At 34.9% G+C, this 22,513-nt stretch overlaps 1 protein-coding gene across 4 annotated transcripts in view; it reads right to left on the reverse strand.

Moving 5' to 3' along the window:
• Positions 1 to 2,307: 2,307 nt before the first annotated feature.
• The window catches only part of Adam29 (ADAM metallopeptidase domain 29), a 23,843-nt gene continuing 3,637 nt past the window's right edge, over positions 2,308 to 22,513 (reverse strand). For 3 of the 4 annotated variants that reach the window (XM_005373528.1, XM_005373529.1, XM_013515226.1), the window contains one exon: positions 2,308 to 4,889. In XM_005373528.1, coding sequence (XP_005373585.1) covers positions 2,317 to 4,743 — 2,427 coding nt within the window. In that variant the 5' untranslated portion in view covers positions 4,744 to 4,889 and the 3' untranslated portion in view covers positions 2,308 to 2,316. Of the gene's footprint in view, positions 4,890 to 17,393; positions 17,422 to 22,513 lie in introns of all 4 variants that reach the window. The other variant, XM_013515229.1, reaches the window with a different exon arrangement.

Genomic DNA, 22,513 nt, shown 5'->3' on the forward strand with positions numbered 1-22,513 from the left:
TTTCTCCCTTTAAAGATGCTAAATACACTTTGCACTGTGCACCTGAGTTTTGATTGAACTCATTACATATGATCAGGTGTGGAATTTTCCATTATGGCATCATGTCAATACCCAGAAAATTTATGATTTTCTACCATTCCGGCTTTTGGATTTTAGGATTAGGGAGATCAACTCTGTATAAATTTTGATTTGTACTGGAAATCTTTGAATTTTTACTCATGCATTTTCTCTATCATGTTTCATAGAACTACTCGCACCTCCATATTTCTTGATGGTATCATGTTCTTTCTACCTGAAGAAGTAACGTTGGTATTTCTTTTGGGTGCTGACCTGTAGGCAATGATTTTTCTGTCAATGGAAATTTTTCTTTGTATTATTCTTGAAGATTATAAAATTTTACTAAGATTGTTTTGTTAATCATCATTTTTCCATTCTCTAGATCATCTCTCAGATCCTGTACCTGTAGACTTATCATATTTGTTAGATTTTCTTCCCTCTATTTATTATTAGCCATATTTGTTTTTCTTATTATATGTGGAAATTTTTAATAAAATGTTAGAAGCTATATACAATAAAGTATCTGAGTGGTATTCCTTACTAATTGAAAAGTCTTCATCTTCTATTTGGAAGATAGACCAAGAAACTAATAGCTTCAGTACAACTGGGATGGATTTAGGTAAGAAAATAGTTTTAGCAATATATATTTTATGGAATTTCATTTGAGATTTTCAGTGTCTCTATACTTTAAATTGTAAAAGGCATTAGGTGAGTTCTAATGCTCATAGCTTCAAATATCAATTCAATAACCTGTGCACCAAGCTCTTTCAAAACGAGGCAAATATTTTAAAGGTGAGACAGAACAAAAGCTTGAGACAAGGCTTCTTTGAAGAGGCCCTAGTTTCCTACATACAAGAGAATTATACATGATTCTGTCTTTGGAACCTTTACCTTACCTCGCCAGATTCTCACAGAGGATTTAAGTTAGTGATATGACATAAAGAACACTCATTTTTTTTTTAATTTGATGCTTCTAAATTTCTAATTTATTAATCTTGTCTTGTTAGGCACTGTGAGATTTCCATGTCTCCTCATTAGAGGCTCTCAAAGTTGACTTTATATACAAAACCATTAAGCTCTCCAGGAAGAAGACACTGTCATTACTCAGAGTGGTTCTTCCTTTTCCTTTATGATGTTTTCCAAATAAATTTTTTTCATATCCCTCTGATGCACACCCAGAGACTATAATGTTGATTGAAATAACTGAGACACACAAGTTTAAATATCTTATGGTTTCTCTTATATGAGACAATCAAAATATAAATTTAAACAACAGGAGAAAGGTAATTTTTTTTTCCCAAACAGGAAAGTGACCAAAGTAGAGGGAGAAGGGAGGGAGAGTATGGGCAGCAGAAAAAAAAAAAAAAAGGAAAGAAATAAGCTATACTATGTACATATATTCCTCTCCAAGAATGTAATATGTATAGCAAACATGAACTAATAAAAAAATAGATATATTTCTTGTGATGTTTTCTCATTCATTTCTCCATTATGCCAAGGTTGGTTCTGTAGCAGTCAGGGTCCAGTCAGAAAAACAGAAACCACAACTATAATCTTGAAAAGAGTTACATATAAGAAAATGGGCAAGCAGCTGTTGAAGAACAGCACAAATTAAGGGAGATGCTGTGTATTTTTTATTAAGGATGAGATATAATGGCAAGAAGGTGCATTCATGGATTTGAGGAGTAAATGAAGAATTTGGGAATGTTTGAATCTTGAAGAGGAGTCCTGGCACTTTGGATCTGAGACTCAGAACTCTTAATGGTGTTGCTAAATTGGTGCTCGGAATTTGGGATACTGATAAAGAACTCAAAGAGCTGGGATTCAGAACTCTGAGAGTGTCACATCAGACAGCTATGGTGGTATTTCTGAGGCTGACAATAAGGTTAGTCTGAAGTGAATTAAAAAAGAAAACCTGATGAACGATAGATTAAAAACTAAGTATCACTGTGAACACAAAAGCTGCTGCTTAGGAAATACTGACATAACACCAAGAAAATAGATCTCACAGGCTTGTAGGTTTCTGCTCATTCTCATTTTGCAGAACCTTATATCCTATAGAGAAAGCTGGTACAGCAGACATGTTTTTGTGATAAAGTCATACAAGAAAGAAAGGAGAATTAGAGCTGAAAGCAATAATGTAAAACAGGTACACCACCCATGTGCCATGTGTTTCCCAAGAAATATAATGAAGCAAATTTCAGGAAAAATTTTCAAATTATGCGAAATAGTGAAGAACAAATAAAATCATACTAGGAATTAATTTTTTAATGAAGGTTTTTTGGGAGGCTGTGGAGTTTTTGAAATTGGGGTTGATAGCCTTTGTCCTCCAGGTTGGCTCTGGGAACGCAAAGAGCCAGGTTGACTCTGGGAACGCAAGGAGCCAGGTTGACTCTGTGGTTGACTCTGTAGGGACTTTGTCTCTACTTTTGCAGGTGGAGTTTGAGGTTTTTGCTGTTCTATCTCAGGTTTACTTTTGGAAAGCAATGAGCTAGGTTGGCTCTCCTTTTTCTTTTCTTTTCCAGATTGAGTCAGAGATTTTTTCTCTTTCTTAGGCTTCTTCTTCTTAAGGCAACAAAAACAACATAATAAAACAAGCAAAATAAGGAGGAGTAATAAACACAGGTAACAAAACTTTGCTTCCTTCTTTCTCTTAGGAGGTGGGCCACTGTCAACGCTGCCTCCATACCCCTCTATCACGCAGTTTGGAGGGTCCCACAGAAAGTTGCAGTGACAGTGGTGTTTATTATTGCAGATACCCCTCATATTACAGAATGCAGGTGAACAACTACTATCCAGTCGAGATATATGGACACAATGCCTATTGATACAGAGATGTTCTTCACCACATTTTGTGCCATCTTTTACATCACCGATATCAGGAATTCTCATCCCATGGTGATAATCAGTACCCCAGCAGGTTGTATCACCGAAGCGAGTCCAGTGTACTGTGGTGTGGTCATCCAAAAGGGGAAGTTCTGCCACATTGTCACACTGAAGTCTCCCACACAAGATGTCCGACATGTTACATTTTACATAACTAGCACCACCGAGACCACAGTGGCCAAAACGGGTACCTTGAGTATTCAGTTTTTTGTAGCAAATCTCATTTGCGCTCCTTGCTGAGTGGCCAAAAACCTGCCTGCAACTTTCATTGAGATTATGACATTCCCTTCCATAACAGTAGGAAGAATCATTACAGGGAATTCCATCTTCCACGTAGACATCATCTGGGCACATGTGGGAAGTCCCATTGCACCACTCTGGAAGATCACATATATTGGCCTCTTTTCTACACAGTTCCCCCTCTGGTGCAAATCTGCAGTCTTTACAACAAAGCCCAAAGGCGCAAGTAGCCCCATAACTCAGAGTGCAGTTTGGCAAACAACATGGGTCTTCTGCACAATACTTTATGGCTCCACAGTCGCATTCCTCGTCTTTTTCAACAATGCCATTCCCACAGCGTGTCCTATCAAAGATGTCCTTTGAGTATATATTTTCTAGCAAACATGGTGCCTGGGTTGTAGTCTGAGCCCACAAATAACCATAACTACAGTTGCTAAAAAAAACTACAGGTGGGTTATCCACATGCATTATACATATATATGCTGCACATTTACATGATCTTTCATCGTGGGACATGCCCAAACTATGACCTAAATGATGAGACACAGCAATTGCAAAAAGGGCCAAACTTCTGTTCACCAAAGTAACAATTGAACAACTACGTCGTAGTTTACATATTCCTCTAGTATGTGTTATGCCACTTAATCCTCTTAATTCCCTATACAGGAAAAGTTGTATGCCATCATGTTTTACCCGCGGACTAAAGTGGTCAGCTTTCCATCTGCAAAATTCATAGATAGATTTTCTTACATCATCTACTACAACAGGATTTGAATTATTCCAGATCTCCAAGGCACACAGTAATACCCTAATGCCCAGATAAATATGAATGGAACTCACCAAATTCATTATTTGAAATAAATCCACCAGTATCTTTGTTTCATTTCTTCCATAATGAACATACATGTAATTGTCAACCACCACTGCAAGTTCAACAGTCTTATAATGGAGCCACCAGCCCACAGCAGAACTTTGCTTGAGAGTGGGATTACTAATATCTTCAAATTCCATTTGTTGCCCTATTTCATCTTGAAAAATGTCAGATATTCTGGTAGAGGATTGTGTGTCCTCACTATCCAGCCTATATACCAAATGTTCAAATTTAGTAGAAAACATGGAGGGCATGATTTCATAAGCAATGTCATCTATCTGCAACAGTCCTTGAAGGCCACCAAAACAAGTACTGAGAGCCACCAAAGATTCTGAGACCCCTTCCACATAACCATGATAGTAGCAGTCATCCTGGACAAAAGGATGGTCTTCAAGCAGAGTTTCCTGGTCTGAGTAAGTGTACACTGGGAGGTGTTTGTATAGCAAATGTTTCTTGGCCTTAATGTGGATAATGTGTGTCTGGCCCCCAAAGTGTAAGCTATAGGAAAGCCATCCTGGAAATTTAATTCCTCTGACCGTGCCAGGTACTTTTAAGGGAATCACCACCTCTGGGGGGCTATGATACTGGTACTGTTTAGTTTGGATGAATCCAGGAAAAGACAGAAATACCCCGAACCATTGCAGCAGGAATAAAATCCTTATGAATAACAGAACTTCAGTCATAGACATTATGAAGCCACATCTATAAAACCATTGCTTCAGAGAAGTCGGTTCTGAGAGTCATAGTGTGGCTGCTTCTTCTAAGCTGGTGTATATGCAGCGCTAATCATTAAGGTTCTGTCTTTGGGCAAAGTTGAATCATCTGAGTTGTATTCCTGTAAGTAAAATAAAAAAGACAACATAGGAATGGGAGTCATGAACAGACACAATGGAGAGAAAGAAAAAGGTTCAGGTTGAAAATGGTCTGTGCTTTGATGAAGGAATAAAGAAATTTCCTGTAATTTGCTCTTAATTGCTGATAAGGGAAAGGGGGCAAGAGGCCACACAAAATGAATAAATGCATAGTTACTGAATGTACATGGTAGGCAGGATAGATGAATTGCACTACTCATTAAAGGTATAAATATTTGCAAACATTTCCATATAATAAATAATTATATTAAAGCGACCAAGAGGGCAAGTTAACAATATATCTTGGATTGCTGAAATAGTTCCAGTTTATTCACATTAAAGTGGCATAAGTATTAATAACTTTATGTTTCAACTGTAGATAACAAATTATTGATGATATTAACTATGATTTGTTCTAAAAATATTTTTACACTGTTTCCAATTTTCTTTTACGTTGGTTAACATAAACCGCCCTGTAGAGCAATGTGTTGTGCCAGTTGAAATTGTGCTGAAATCCTTTCAAAGCTAAAAAAAAATCAAAGAACACTAGAATGATATTGAACAAGCTTTCAAAATTAAACTTCCATTGAAGCAGCCTACAGTACTTAAATGTACAAAAGGCAACTATCTCCCAAAACAGAAGTTTTAAGTAGAATAAAGTGTCACTTACACAGTGACATCAGAAAGATGGATGGATGGAAGTCTTACAAAATCCTGCTGCAGTAGTTCATGCCTGTAAACTCAGCACTTAGTAGGCTGAGCCAGGAGGATCATTGTGAGTTTGAGACCAGAGTAGGCTACTAAGTGAGCTCAAAGCCAGCCTGAACTGCACAGTGAGACCCTGTCTCAAAAAGACAAAAAAAAAAAAAAAATCTTGCCCTAATAAACACACTAATTCAACAATGCTCAGTGGGAAAATTCTTCTTTTCATAAGAAATGCTGAAGCTCACTGAAAGGTTCCTAATGAAAAATGCAAATTTAGAATCACCAAAAGTTGTTGGGGAATTCAGGACACCATCTGAATAGAGTCCCTGTCCCTGGGGTACGATTATATAATCAGGAAGTGAACCTGTAGCTCTTCGCTTTACCCAGAGACTGGAAAGAGTTTGTTGTGTGCCCAGTAATTTAACTTTTCTGAAGCAACCTTGCAAGAGAATTGGCTTCTGTTTTACTGATCTTGAAGCTCTGACTAGGCCGCCACAGTCTAACCTTCCAGAAGAAATGGAAATGATGGTTCACACTGTTATATGCAATCTCTCCCTTCTCAACAGACAGCAAGCACGGCTTTCTGCTTTCTGCTGAGGAGAAAAGGAATTGATCTGTGTGTAGACCAAGTAAACTTCTCTAAAGTTATTCAAAGAACTAGCATCTCTCTACCTAGTTTTAGAGCTCTGACGGGTTCAGTCCAACCTAGATATTTGTGCAATATTAGAACTGGGGCTTAACTAGACTAGTAGACAATATAGATCCTCCCTACTCAGCATAGAGAAAACAGATTTTAAAATTCCAGCTCAGTTTTTCCTTGGGAAGAAAAAGTTGAAAAGTATATCCAATGCCCAAAATTCTCCAGGGCTTTGAAAAGAAATGGTCTCTGACTAGCCAAAACTGGAGCTCCTATTGGTCCAGCATAGTCTTGCCTTCTACAGAAAGAATGGAGACTTGAGCTCATAAAAAAAATATATGTTCTTCCTCTTTCTAAACTCAGAAGAATCAGACAATACATACCAACTTTCAGCTTTCTCCTGGAGAGGTAAAGGAGTGAATCCATGTTCCCAGCCCCCAAACTTGTTAAAGGTTACACCAAGACCTGATACTGATTTTCCATTCTTGAGTCTCTGATGTGTCATTGCAATGTAGCCATCTAGGAGAGAAGCACTAGCAGATAGGGCTAGTTTACTAAAAGCCACCCATCCTTGATCAACACACAACATGTAAACAGAAATAACAGCTGTCTTTTTCTCCCTGGAGGGAGAATTAATAGAACACTTGAAATCTCTGAACTGAGTAATTTTAGGGAGCATTTTCCTGCTCAAGGCCAGTGCATGAAGTCAGAGAGAGGACTTGCTTTGTTTAATATCAAACATCCACACAGAGAAGGAAAATGATGACACAAAGATATTCCAAACAAAAATAATAATTCTGTAGAAACTGACACTAATGAAACAGAGATATATGATTTACCTAATACAGAATGCAAAAAAGAATAAGGTCAAGAAAGAGAATAGCAAATGAAAAAGGTAAGAATTTCAAGAAATAATATTTAATAAAGAAGAAGGAATTATAAAGCTGTGGAACAAAATAACAGAATTTTAAAATTCTTTGGAAATCTTCACCAGCATACTAGATCAAGCAACTACTGTGTGATCTTGAGGACATGGCACTATAAATAATCAGAATAATAAAAAGGAAAAAGAATTTTAAAAATGGAGAAATCTTAAGGAACACATTCAAAGAGATCAATAAATACAATATAACAGTGTTGGAGGACAGCAGGGAGAGAGAAGACCAGAAAACCTATTCAGGGAAGAATTTTTCACCAACACATCCCAAATAAAAGAAATAAATATACAGATCCAGAACATTTAAACCTTTCTTTATAAGATAAAAAGCAAAGAAAGACACAGAGATATATCATAATGTAAAGACATAAAGGAAAAGACTCTGACACTATTACAGCTGTTGACTTCGATATATCACACTCACCAGTAGATCCTCTAGACAAAATAAGAATCATGAAAGAAATATTAGAGTTTCTATGGAGCAAATAGGTTTGACATCCATCTATACAGTTTTCTGTTCAATACATTCTTTCCAACAGATCACGGAACTTTCCTCAAAGATCATATTTTAGGACATAAAGAAAATCTTACTATAAAACATTAAAATAATTTCATTCATTGGATCAGATCCAAATGAAATAAAATTAGAAAAAACTGCAAAAGGAGCAATAGAAACTATACAATTGCATGGAGATCAAATAGTACATCTTTGAACAATCAGAAAGTCATTAAAACATGAAGGGGAAAAAATATTCTAGAGTCAAATGATAATGAAAAGACAGTGTATCAGAATCTGGAACACAATGATACAGTTCTTAGGGGGAAATGTATGCATATGAGTTCCTGTTTAGAACAACAACAATCTCAAATAAATCATCTATCTCAGGGTCCTAGAATAACAAGAACAAACCTACGTGCAAACCAGTGGAAGGAAAGATATTATGAAGATCAAAGCAGAAATTAATGAATTTAACACTAAACAGTTCAAAGGATTAAGAAATTTAAAACTTGGTTCTTTGGAAAGATAAACAAAATAAATAAACTCCTAGCCAAACTTAACCACAAAGGAGAGAAAAGGCTCCAAATTAACAAAGTTAGAAGTGAAAAACACAAAATTGCAACAGACACCACTTACTTCCAGAGGGTTATTAGAAAATATTTTGAAGAGTTACACTTCAAAAAATTGTTGAATCTTATAGAAGTATATGAGCTTATCTACATGTATAACCTGCAAAACTCAAACCAAGCAGATACAAGAAAACTAAGTAGTTCAATAGGAAGCACTGAGATTGATGCAATAATAAAAATTCAACCAACTAACAAAAGGCCAGGAGCCTGAGGAACTTACCATTGAATTTAAGCAGTCTTTTAGAAAAAACACCAAAGCCAGGGAAACTTTTCTATTTTGTAGAAAGTGAAGGAATACTCCCAAATTCCTTCTTGAAGCCAACATTACTATGGTAACAAAACCAGAAACACACTTAATAGAGAAAAAAAACCCTACAAATCATTAACCCTGGGGAACCTAGATGCAAAATCCCTTGTAAGGTTCTTGCAAATGGAACCCAACAATACATTGAAAAGGTCAAACACCATGATCAATTGGTTTCATTCCAAGGATGTATAAATTATTTAACATTATTTACTACAGAAATGGAACCAGGAATAAAAATCACATGATCCTTTCAATAGAAGCAGAAAAAGACTTTGACAAATTTCAACACATTTTCATGGAAAAAGCCAATAAATATCTTTTTTTAAAATAATACAAAGAGATATAAGACAGACACACAGAAATCATCATAATGATTGTTGGGAAATAAGCATTTTCTCTAAAAATATGAAAGAAACAAAAGTATCCTTCCCCACCTGTTGTGTTCTATATAATACTCAAAGTTTCTGCCGCAGTAATGAGTCAAAAGAAAAAAGAAAGGAATATAAACAGGAAAGAAAGAAGTCTAACTCTGTCTTTCTAGATGAGATCATCATTTACCTAAAAACCCTAAAAACCTCATCACAGAAAGTTTTATAGTTCACTTGAATTTTTTTTTTATTTCGGAAATAAAACAATGACAACATATTAACAAGCACACATACATTTACAAAACAACACAAAAACAATACAAGCAGTACAGGCTTTCAGACAAGGTGATAGGAAATTAACAATAGCTGTTATACTACATTTTTTTTCTTTTGGTACCAGGAATCAAACTTATAACTTCACGCTTGCCAGGCAGGCGCTATGCCACTGAGCTAAATCCCCAGACTGTATTACCTATCGATATCTTCAGATTGGTTACTTAGCTAAGATAGTTGTATTACTGATTTCTATTGCTTGATTGAAAGGAACAGTTAATGTTTAACTGCTTGATCAATGATCAACTGTAAATTTAACAAAGTGCCAGTATACAAAGCAACACAGAAAAATCTGCACAGCTGACATATACCAAAAATGAACCCACAGAGGAAGTAGGGAAAACTCAAATTCACAGTATCTTTAAAATACCTTAGTAGCAAGACTAACCATGTAGCTGAAAGACTTTGCCAATGAAAATTATAGAAAACTAAAGAGAGAAATCAAAGGCATTAGAAAATTGAAAAACCTTTCTTATTCATTGCTCAGAATTAATATTGTTAAGATAGTCAAAAGAAATCTACAATTTCAATGCTATTCCCATCAAATACCTAACACTGACAACTTTCATTACAGTAGTAGAAAAAACAATCCTAAAATTCTTATGGATAAGAAAAACCCTCAAAATTCAGAACTGCCAAGTAATCTTCAACAAAAGAATATATTGGAGACATCACAATACCTGATTTCAAAATCTACTACATTCCTATGGTTGACAAAAACAACATGGGCTTGGCATAAAGACAGCATATTGACCAATGGAATTAAGTAGAGGACACAAAACCACGCCCACACAGTTGCAGCCATCTGAGTTTTAAGTGAGCCAAAAATCTACATTGGAGAAAAGATGGGCTCCTTAACAAGCAGTGCTGTGAAAACTGAATATTCATATGAAGAAGATTGAAAATACATCTCCCTCCCCCTATAATAAGATCAATACAAAATGAATCAAAGACCTAAGAATTGGACAAGAAACTCTGAACCTGCTGGAAGAAAATATAAGTGAAACATTTGGAGACACACACACACACACAAGTGAATACCTTTGAATAGGGCTCCAATATCACAGAAACAAATAAAACTACATCAGGTTAAAGAGCTTCTGCAGAGCTAAGGAAGCATTTAATAGACTGAAGAAACAGCCTCCTGAATGGGAGAATACCTTTGTCAGCTATTCTTCTGATGAAGGATTAGTATCTAGCATATCTAAAAAAAAAAAAAAATACCACCACAAAAACATTAACCCCAGTCAATAAATGGGCAAACAAATTAAACAGACACTTCTCAAAGTTGTACCAATGGTCCACAGGTATATGAAGAAAAGATATTCCTCACTTAGGCCTTAGGAAATACAAATCAAAATTAAAGTTTTCTCACATTCCTGTCACAATGGTTATCATCAAAAACACAAGAAACAATAAATGCTAGTAAGGACGTGGGGATAAATAACTTCTTCTACACAAAGGCAACTAGTAAATAAACTGTGGAAATTGTGGAAATTTATCCAAAAAAAACCCCTAAAAATATAACTATCATTTCACCCAGGTATACCACTCCTTAGTATATTCTTAAAAGAATGATGACATAGTATCATATTTGTATTCCCTTGTTTACTGTGGCACAATTAAAAATGTCTACCCTGTGGAAATAGTGCAGAAACATGTCAGTAAATAAATGAAAGCAGTAAATGTGGTATATATGCACAGCGGAGTATTGTTAAGTCATGATAAAGAACAAATCAAGTCATTTCGAGGAAAATGGATGGAATTTGAGATCATCATATTGAGCAAATAAACCAATTTAAATATCATGCATTATCTCATATACGAGGAATTGTGTGTATGTGCGAGAGAGAGAGAGAGAGAGAGAGAGAGAGAGAGAGAGAGAGAGAGAGAGAGATTTCGAGCAAGACAGAGAACAGGAAATTAGAAGGATATTGTCCATTAGAGACTATGAAAGGCAAATGGGAGGATGAGGAGGGAAGCAGAGAGAAAAATGAGATTGTAAATATAACCACAATATTTTATATTCATTTATATGTCAAAAGGAAGCCCATATTTCATACTAATAAAATACACTAATACAATTTTTAAATATTAGTTAAAACTAAATTAAAAACAAAATCATCAATGAAGTATTCTTCCTAAAAGTCTGGGCCCCAATTTTAATGCAACATTTACAGTTCATTTTCGCTTATATAGGACAGCAATTAAAAGAGGAGAAAATATACTATAAAAAGGACATCCAGATACATCAGGATATGACACATTCTAAAAGACAACTAACTTGTTTTCTTTAATAATCAATAGCACTAAAAATAAAAAATGTAGACAGAGGTTGAAAGATACAGAATACAAAATCAAAACTGACCCAATGTAATGGAAATATAATATGTGGACATTTATGGATCTTAACTCTCATAAATGGCTTAATTATGGTAATAGATAAGCTGAATTATTTATTAAATAGTATTTCATAGAAAACAGAATAATTTTATTTTAAATAATGCCAGCCTTACTACTATGTAAAAACTATGATCATCTCTTAAAGGCTTACTATTAAAATGATGTGCATGTGAAATTAAGTGCTTTAGCAGAAAAAAAGAAAAAAAATATACATACAGAATGATCTTGATAATTTGGGAAATAATGTGATTTACTGTGTTGTACCACTAATTAAAACAAAAGCTCAAGATGTGATCTGGTGTGAAAATCCTGGTGGTAAATCACCTAATTACATGGATAAGATGACTTGGAGCAGCTATGGAAGTTTAGATTTATAAAGGATTATTTTTCACAATATAAAAATTCAATGCACATATTCTTAAACTCTGCCAACTGAAGAATAAAATAGCTTAACATTTAACAGTAAGACTCTGTAGAATCTTTATTAAAGTAATCTGATTTTTAAAAATTTGAAATGGACTTTCTTTTTTTGGTACCGGGAATCAAACTCAGGACCTTGTGCTTGCCGGGCAGGTGCTTGTGCTGCTGAGGTATATCCCCCGTCCTCTTTTAAAAATTTGAGTAGAAAATTTAAGATAGTTAAGCCTTTTAAAAGTGGATTAATCATCTCTTGCATAACTCTCCTGAGCGCACTAGCTAGCTAAGGGCTTCCCACAATTCTTGTTCTAAGAAATAATGACCCCTTTATTTAAGACAGACTTTCTCTAAGGAAGTCATTTGCAAATTATATGTAAATATTTTTCCTCTAAATAATGCAACAAGTATCACTAAGAATGGGGATACAGGATATCCATGCTAAAATATGTGTATTTTTATCACAATAAAAATTAAGATTTTTTTTTACTAGGCAAGTGAAAATGAAAGCTGATTTACCTGGAAAACAGCTTAGTTATTTTTAGATGAGACAGTCTGAGAAGGAATTGTATTGTCCTTTGCTCTTCCCTTTCAGGAAAGCGACATTTGAAATATTCCCCAAGATGATTAGTTTTCATTGTATTACACAGACATAAAATGCCCTTTTAAAAGAAAAAAGACCCAGCAAATAATTTATTTCTCTTACAAAGATGAAATTAATAGCAAATATTATGGCTGGGTCTTTTTGTTGGTATTCTACAAACACATTGAAACATAGTGTTAGATAGAAGTTTATTGTATAGATGTTATTCCAATACAATCGGAAACTACTTACATGGAAACAAATACACTGGTAGTTGATTATCCCAAAATCTGCAAGGTTAAAAAAGTCTTTGCCAATAAAACATAATAATTTTTAAGTTCATAATGAAAGGGAGGCCTATTTTCTCCCCCCAAAATTTTTTTTCTTTTGTTGGAGACTTAAACTTGGTCAAAGAGGAAGAGAAGAATAGGGACCAAAAAGTTCATGTTTTCTAAAATTATAATTTGAAATCATCATTTGTTTTATGCTATCGACTAACAGTTTTTGTCCTTCCCCCATCTTCTACATGTACGAATTTAAAGTTCATTGTAATAATGTTATGAAGTATACCTTTGGAAGTGATTAGGTCATGAGGGCTCTGTTTCATGAATGATAATGCAATGGAAATTTTTTTAAAAATCCAAAATCAACCAGTCGTCTGACACCATATGAGGACAAAATAAGATCGTGCAGCGCACTACGTAGCTCATCTGTTAGACTCACTCAGCCTTGACAGACTGCACCAGAGATAACCTGACCCAGCTCAGTCTGACCGCATTTACCTGTGCACATTGTACTTCCTAGCAGCAAGAGATGACCAACACTACTACTCTCTTACTTCAGGGACTTTCTGCCCAGCAATGACTGATATTACCCAATAAAATTCCCCATGCTTTTAAGGCTTTGTACTTCCTACTTGCAAACCTATAAAAACAAAGGCCAAAGTGACTCTGAGCTGATGCTTTGGGAATGATCTCCCATCAGCCAGCCAGCATAATAAAGTTGGTTACCTTCCTACTCCTTGGTGCTGTGCTTTTGCACTGAGCTCAGCTCCAGTTCTGCAACAGTACTGTGACAGGGCCACCCCTTTGGAGTTGTCCATGACAGGGTTACTTCTGAAGAGAAGTCCCACCTAAATGGTTAAAATGTTCAATCTGATATAATCTTCCTTTAGATTTGTGGAATCCAGAATACCAGCTGAACTGTTAATGCCCCTTATTAGGCTTATTCTCTGGATTAACTAACAGGAAGCATGTAAGTGTCTGTGAGATTTAAGTTTTAGAGAAGAAATATATTTGTCAAAAAGAACTACAGAGGGAGGCACTGTGGCACATGCTTGTAGTGTTAGCACTCTGGGAGTCTGAGACGGGAGGAGCACAAATTTGAGCTCATCCTGGGCAACTTAACAATTGAGCAATACTCTGCCTCAGAATCAAAAATGAATAAAGGGCTAGGTATGTGTGCAGACCCTGAGTTCAACCCTTAGTATTAAACAAACAAAAACCAACCAAACGGAAAAACAATCCAATATCGTCAGGAAGTAGAGTTACATTGCAAGGTTCTGAGAAGCAGGAAAAAGGACATGAATTCTTTAGAGGGTGAAGAGCCTGTTGAGCTCATATCCTTCTTCCCTGTACCTCCTTTTTCCCCTTATCAAACTCTTTCACCTTGAGTTCCTCAGTATGACAGCCTCACCATCCCCTTGAGGACTCAACAGCCCTTAAATAAACCTTATTTCTTCCTCCGCAATTCTCATCTCCTGCATGTTGGCCTCCTGCATATTATTCTACTATCAAGATTAATGTCCTAGTAAAAGAGGCCTACAGGAGTTTATAAAACACTTCTTGCTTTTCTGCCAGTGTGCCCCAAATTTCTTGAAGTTATCAGGCAAGAATTTTACATCATTACATTCCAAATATATTATCTTTCCACTAATTATCAAAAACTTAATACGTTATCACATCAATGAAAGTAAATAAGAAAACAATAAAACACAAATGGAGAAAAAGTCAGGTAACTCAGGAATGTGCTCCCTCCCCCTCCTTGTGTGTATGCTAGTGCATATCTGGGAGGGTAGGAAAGGGAGAGGGGCAGAGATGCAGAGATACAGGGACTGTGTATGAATGATCGTGACTATTAGCCAGATGGCCAACACACATCTGAAAATAAAACTTACATTGTCAAGGAAGCTTGAATTTGTTACCTGGATACTCACTACATAGCTGAAATGTAACACCAAAAACAAAAGGAAATGATATTCCAAGTTAAAAAGAAGGAAATGCTACCTTGTAGTTTCTGTAGAAATAGAAGCACTTACAGAACAGTCAGTTAAAAACAGATGACCTCATTACATTTATCAACCTTCCTACCATGTCCTCTAGTACTTTACCACTAACTCGTTTCAGCACTTGAAGATGATCTCCTATTTTGTGTCAGTAATGTTCTATTTATTCTCTGTCCCCTTGTTGCAATATAAACTCCTCATGAAAGGCCTCCTAGAATATTTAATCCTGGCTGGTGTATTTTCTTTCTTTGACAGTGAGTAGACAAATGGCAAGGTATCTGAAGAGACTGTTAAAATATAGAAGGTGGAGATTTTGTATACTCATAAAAGAGTGTTAGCAGGAAAGGGGAAAAAAGATTGGTTTAGATTTACAGGAATAGAGAAAAATCAAAACATAATGATACTTTGTCTTATGCACCCCACCTAACAAGAGACCACCTACACAAGGTGTTTCCCAACTACTAATCTGGCAGATGAGCAGAAAATCTCATTCTCTGGATCACAGGGACATTCCTCCCCAGTTAGCAATCAGATCCTACTAGGGGTACTGATCTTAGGGGATCCGAATAACGGAGCAGCCAGCTGAAGCATTTTCTTTCCAAGCTCATTTTCGGATTCCTCTTCCACACTCAGAAATATCTAGATATCTATGCACCAAGAGGGACCCTGCCAGAACAACTGCTCTGTAGAAAATCCCAAGAAATGCACCATTAACCACTCGTAGAATTAATAAGTGACTTCCACAAGCTGGCAGAATACAAGTTTAACAAGAAAAAATTAACAGCAGTTCTGTATGTTAACAATCAATATGTAGAAACTGAAGTCAACCATAAAGTATCATTTGCAATCACATCAAGGAAATATGTAACACTTAGATGTACACACAACAAAACATGTATGAGACGTACATAATGAAAATTACACAAATGCTAGTAAATCAAAGAAACTAGAAATAAACAGGATTGGAAGACTCAACATAGCAAAGGTGCAAATTCTTTCCAAATAATTCTTTAATTTCAATGTAAACTAGGTTTTTGTCCTAAATATAAATTTTCAGTCAGGAAAACAGCTAAATGTAGGCATGTGGGTTAATGGTAAATGTACATATACTTCATAAAGAACTGCCAAACTGTTTTCTAAAAGGCCTACACTCTTTCTCATTCCCAACAAAAATACATGAGCATACTCATGCTTTTTGCATCCTTACTAGAACTTGCTGTTTGGGGTATTTAACAATCACTCTAAGAGATTTGTTGAGGTACCAGGCTCGGTTTAATTTACTTTTCACTAATTGGTAAGTATGTTGAGTATCTTTCATATGCATATTTGCCATCTATGTATTCTATTTAACAATGTCTGTTAAAATACTCTCTTTTTTTACTTAGTTGGGGTTTTTTAGGTAGAATTCTAATAATTTTTGATAAAGATCAAATACAAATTAAAGAGCATTGAAAATATGAGAAAATAAGACTAGTAACAGCAATGGTCATATACATTGCAGCATTATAAGCTTGAGCTTTTTTTTTTTTTTTTGGTTTTTCTCTGGTACAGGGAATCGAACTCATGACCTTGCATTTGCCAGCAGCATTAGCTGCTGAGCTAAATCCCCAGCCCCCAAGCCTTGAGCTTTTTAAGGATTTTTACATGGCAGAAATTGAGAAAACACTACCATCTTTATTGTGTATTCCCAATACTATTTCAGAATATATTCTTTCAGCTCAAAAACTAGTATTTCAATGGCGAGTAAAAATGTATCTCCCCTTGTGCCTTTGCTTCATCACATTTCTTTATAACTTAATAGGTATCTTATAATCAGAGCTTAAGAAATTTCAATAATATTCATTTAATAATCCTATCAATAACAGGAAGTTTCCTTTATGCTAAGTAGTCTTAGTTACTTATGAACTAAGTGTTATAAAGTGGGCTTAAGCATCAGTTTAAAGATCTGCTGGATTTCAATGCAAGCACTTAGAACATACGTATATGGTGATAAAATTCACTTAGATTGCCTTTTCACAAAATGGGAATGACAGTAATATCTACTTATAGGATTGTTTGGCAGTTATGTAAAGTAATCTCATTAAATACAGTGATTAGGACACTGCACATCACTTTTATGTAGTTAATAAATAATTGCTATTATTATTTCTAATGCAACAAATGTTTTTCAAGTAGCAAGTTTATTCTATGTGTAGAAAGATCCACAAAGTACTTTTTTGTTTGCACTAAATTACAAAATCTTCCCTGAAGTATTTCCAAATGTTTACTATGAACTGAACAGGAAATAGTTTTCTAAACAAAATGATTTTGAAGAAAGTTGGTTTTCATTAAAATAAGCTTATTTGAGTGTTTCTAGTCTGTGATTCCATGTCTTTAGAAACATCTGTACCTGATATTTCTATTTCTTTTTCAGCAAGCTAGAAAAAGAAAAAGTAACAAAAATGTGAATTTACACTTATTTCCTAAGACTTCTAAATTAGTAGTTGTCATGAATTATCTTCTAACATTTAATCATATCTCTCCTTAATTTCTCTGTTTTTCAGAAGCACAAATCTTTATGGAACAATTTGAGTACCTATTTCCTATTTTATTTGTAACAGATACTTTTCCTACAATCTTTATTTTGGCACAAGAATAAGAGGCATAAAACTTCTTTCAGATTTAATCATGTAAACCAGATCTCTTAGAGAACATTCGAGTTGGACAGTTCTAAAAGAGAAACCTGTAAAGTTTAAAGGCACTTCCTCTATCTCATTGTATTTCCTCTTTGCTTTAACAGATGAGCTATTTAGCCATATTTTTAGTAGTTTGTTTAATTAAACTTTGCATCATGCTATAAATCAAGCTTGATAGGAGATTCTGGGCAAGAATATGCACAGAAAAGTGGTTAGTAAGAGCCAGGCTCAGGGTGTTACAGTTGAGAATAAGGGTTTCATAGGAATTTAGGCTAGAGGCCGTCTGTGTTACCTTCTGGCAGAAAATTTGTCTGCATTTTGCTAATTTTGTGAAACTTTGTATGATACTGAAATATAGGGCAACAGAATAATCTGGCAGGAGAAATTTCAAAACACCTGGACATTCAGACTGTGGCATGAGACTGCTGCAGCTTTTAGTCAGATCTACTTTTAAAATCAGGAGCAAAATGCCTCTTTGAAGATTTTTCCAGAAAGGAAGCCCTGAAACGTTGTAAGCTTACAGTTTTGACTGCTGAAAATATTAGCATTAAGAAAAAGCCAACTCTTTTGTTTGTTTGTTTTTGTTTTTGAGACAGGATCTCGCTATGCAGGTCAGGCTGACCTTGAGCTCACTTTATAGCCCAGGCTCTCAAACTCTCAAACTCTCAACGATCCTCCTGCCTCAGCCTCCCAAGTGCTGGGATTGCAGGTGTGCACCACCATACCCAGCTTTAGAAGAAACCAAGTTCTTTGTGGCAGGAAGGTGTTCACCTCATGAAAGTCAGGGAACCTAGAGCAGAGGGAGGAGCTGGAAAAGGAGGTATGCCTTTCCAAGTCACATAGTGACCGGCATCTTCCAAACTAAACCCACCTCCAACAGCAAATTAGCTCCAGTGCTACCATGATTGAACCTAGGCTGGCCTTGAACTCGCAAGGATCCTGCTGCTTCAGCCTGCTGAGTTCTGGCATTACAGGTATGTGCCACTAAGCCCTACATAAGAACTTTTAAAATGTCCACACTATTCTGCTTCCACCAACAGTGAATGAGAGTTCCTGTTATGCTACATTCTTATCAAAAACTTGTATTATAACTTTTTTCATGTTTGGATTTTAGTCATTCTTACCAATCCATAGTAATACCTCTTCTGTTTCAATCTGCAATTTCTGAATGGGAAATTATGTTGCGAATATTTTCCTGTGGTTTTCAATTGTACATTTTTGTACATGAAGGGCCGAGAGGTTTTGTCTATTTGAAAGCTGAAGTATTTGTTCTCTTACTGTTGAGTTTAAAGACAATTTCCGTAGTTGGATTCCACTTCTTTATCATTTACATTTTTTGTTTGTTTCTCCCAATATGTCACTACTCTTTTAATCCTAATAACATTGTCTTTTACAGAATAGATTTTTTTTTTATTTTAATTAAGGCCAGAGAATCCTCCTTTTTTCCTTTCATGGATTGTGCCTTTGTGACTGCATCTAAACCTCATGAGGATACTACCTAAACATTATCCTATATGTTTTCCTGGAAGTTTAATGGTTTTAGGTTTTATATTTAAGCTCATGCCCATTTTCAAGTTAAATTTAATTGAAATTATATTTTGGGACCAATTTAGTTGTATTTTGGGACCAATATTTCCAGCAACAGTTGTTTAAAAGTTGATTATTACACATGCCCCTCTCACAAAGATTGGTAGACTATTTAGGTCCATTTCAGCTTTCCACTGATCTATTTAATGGTTTCTGTTCTGTTCCAATACCATCCCATCTTGATTAATAAGACTTTATAATAAGATCTATAAAGAGATATTATGAATCCTATAGCACTGTTGCTCTGAAGAATTGTCTAGACTAGTATAGCTCTTTGAACGTCCCTTAAAGGTTTAGAAACATTTTATTATATCTAAAAAATTGCTTGCTGAATTTTTCATTGAGATTTTATTGTTTCCACAAGTTAAATTGGAGGAACTAACATTTTAACAATATTCAATTTCCCAATCCATAGATGTGGAATTGCTTTTGATTTAAACATTATTTGATTTATTTAATCAATGTCTGGTAGTTTTCCACACATCCATAATGTACATTATTTGTTGTGTTTAAGCCTAATTTTTAAGCTACTGGGAAAGTTTTAATTTTCCAAATATCAGGTAATTTTATATCATTTTTCTATTATTGATTTCTTGACTAATTCCTTAGTGGTCTGAACACATATTTATCCATATGTTTCCTTTTCTTCTTAGGATGTTAGGCTGTGTTCATGATCCAGAATGTGGTCTAGCTGTATAAGTGTCAGATATGAGCTTCAGCAGAACATGTATTCAGTTTCTTTGGATGGAATGTTCTAAAAATTTAAATTAAATCCAGTTGATTGCTGGTACTATGCAGGTCAACTATGCTCATTATGGTTTTTACTGATATTTTGTCTGCTGAATCTCTCACTTGAAAAAAACACCACTAAATTTTCTAAATATAGTACTGACCATGTCTTTCCTTGTGCATTTCCCCTTTTTTGCTTTGTTATCTTGACAATGTTGTTAGGTGCATGTATATTAAAGGCAGTAATATCTCCTAAGATAATTGATTTTTTTCTTTCTTTCTTTCTTTCTTTCTTTCTTTATTTATTTATTTTTTTTTTTTTTTGGTTTTTCTCCAGTACCGAGAACCGAACTTACGACCTTGTGCTTGCCAGGCAGGCGCTTTGCCGCTGAGCTAAATCCCCAGCCCGATTTTTTTCTTATTATACAGTGTCAGCCTTTATCCATGATAAATTTCTTCTTTCTGAAATCTGCTTTGTCCACACTGACAGTCTTATCATTTAATTGTGTGTTTAACTGGGGTATTACTGTTACAATTGGATTAATATCCTTCAAATTCATCCCTATTTTCTAGTTATTACACAGTTTTTAATTTTTTCTTCCTTGTTTTTGCCATTTCTAATTTAATTAAGCATTTCATGTGACTGCTTTTTTCTTTTCCCTTTCAACACATTGCTTATAATACTCTGATTTTTTTGAAGTTTCTCTTTATTATTTGCACTACATATTTATGACTAACTTCACCTGCAAATAATACTAAGATTATTTCATGTGCAGTACAGGCATCTTAGAATAGTACTTTTAGTTTGTCCTTTCTATCACTTAGATGTTGTTGTCATTCATTTATTTCACTTCTCCATGTCCTACATATACCAAATACCTTATTTTTTTTGTTTTTTTTATCTTATTGATATTCATTATAGGAAATTTTTACCTATACATGATATATCTTGATTTTTCTTTTTTCCTCCATTTTCTGCTCCCTTCAACCACTCTTCCCCTCCTTGTTTATGAAAGCTTTGTACCACACAGCTAAGTTTTACATAACTATAAGAAACATCTTCCTTTGTAGATCCAAGCCTCTGACCTATATAGCTTTCATTCTCTCCAAATAAATTGCAAAACTTCTTCTGGGGTAGATTTGCTGATAACAAAAATCTTTCTTTGGAGAAGTAGAAAGAGTTATGAGAAAGCCTTTTATTTAAATTTTCTTAATTTTTTTGTCTTTTTGAGACAAGGTCTCGCTATGCAGTTCAGGCTGACCTTGAGTTCACTTTGTAGCTCAGGCTGATCTCGAACTTGCAATGATCCTCTTGCCTCAGCCTCCAGGTGCTAGGATTACAGGCATGCGCCACCATACCTGGCAAGCCTTTATTTGTCTTTTTCATTTGAAGAATAATTTCCCTGGATATAACATTCTGAACTGGTGGATTTTTAAAAATCCTAACATTAAAAATATCCCCACTGTCTTCTTCCTTCCATAGTATCTGATAAGAAACCCACTGTAGGGCTGGGGATATAGGTCATCAGCTCAAGCACCTGCCTGGCAATTGCAAGGTACTGAGTTTGCTTCCTCGTACCAAAAAAACAAAACAAAACAAAACAAAAAAACCAACCAAAAACCAAAAAATAAAATAACACAAGAAACTCACTGTAATTTTTATTTATGTTCCTCTGTACAGAAAGTGTTTTCTACTCTAGTTTTGCTAAGATTTTTCTCTTTGATTTGATTTTCTTGTTGAAATTCAGTTATGTTATAAATTGCAAGCACTTTAAGTTTTAGAAAAAGAGCCAGAAGTCTGCATGACATTTTAGGATTTAAACTACTATTGATTAGATCTAGTTGTTGCCATCAAAACCATTAAAAAAAGACTTTTTGGGTTTTTTTTTAACATCATGTTTTTAATACTCATATTTTAGTCCTTTATTTGATTTGTGTATAAGATCTGATTTCATCTCTATACTTAGAAATATTAAAGAAATTTTGATACTTATCTTCCCTTTTTACCAAACTAAGTCTCCACTGGTTAAAAGAAATCATGGACAAATTTCATAGCTGGAAATTCAAGAAAGTAATTCCAAATGGGTCTTCAAACTAATTGTTACAGTATGTGGCTAAACAAGGTACACATTTAGTTTTCTTTTTGTTGCATATTTAAGATTATGCATAAGTTGATATCTTCTGAGTGAAAATTTCACTATAATCTTTAAACTCTAAAAGTATAAGGATAGCTTAGAAGATAATTTAAAAATTAATTCTACCTATGCATAAGTAAAGATACACTTAGCTTATTTCCATATAAGCCTCCTATATCAGTTAATAATATACCTTCTACATACTACCTGCTTAGTACAGATTTACTAATCTATGTAAAATACGTATGGATATATATTAGTTTAATTACTTTTGGAGAGGAAATACTGATGCATCAAAATGATATTAAATAACATTTTCAGGGGCTGGGGATTTAGCTCAGCGGCAAAAAGCGCCTGCCTGGCAAGTGCAAGGTCGTGAGTTC

This window comes from Chinchilla lanigera, unplaced genomic scaffold (assembly GCF_000276665.1).
Source record: "Chinchilla lanigera isolate Chin_1 unplaced genomic scaffold, ChiLan1.0 scaffold00002, whole genome shotgun sequence".
In the NCBI taxonomy this organism is placed as follows: Eukaryota; Metazoa; Chordata; class Mammalia; order Rodentia; family Chinchillidae; genus Chinchilla; species Chinchilla lanigera.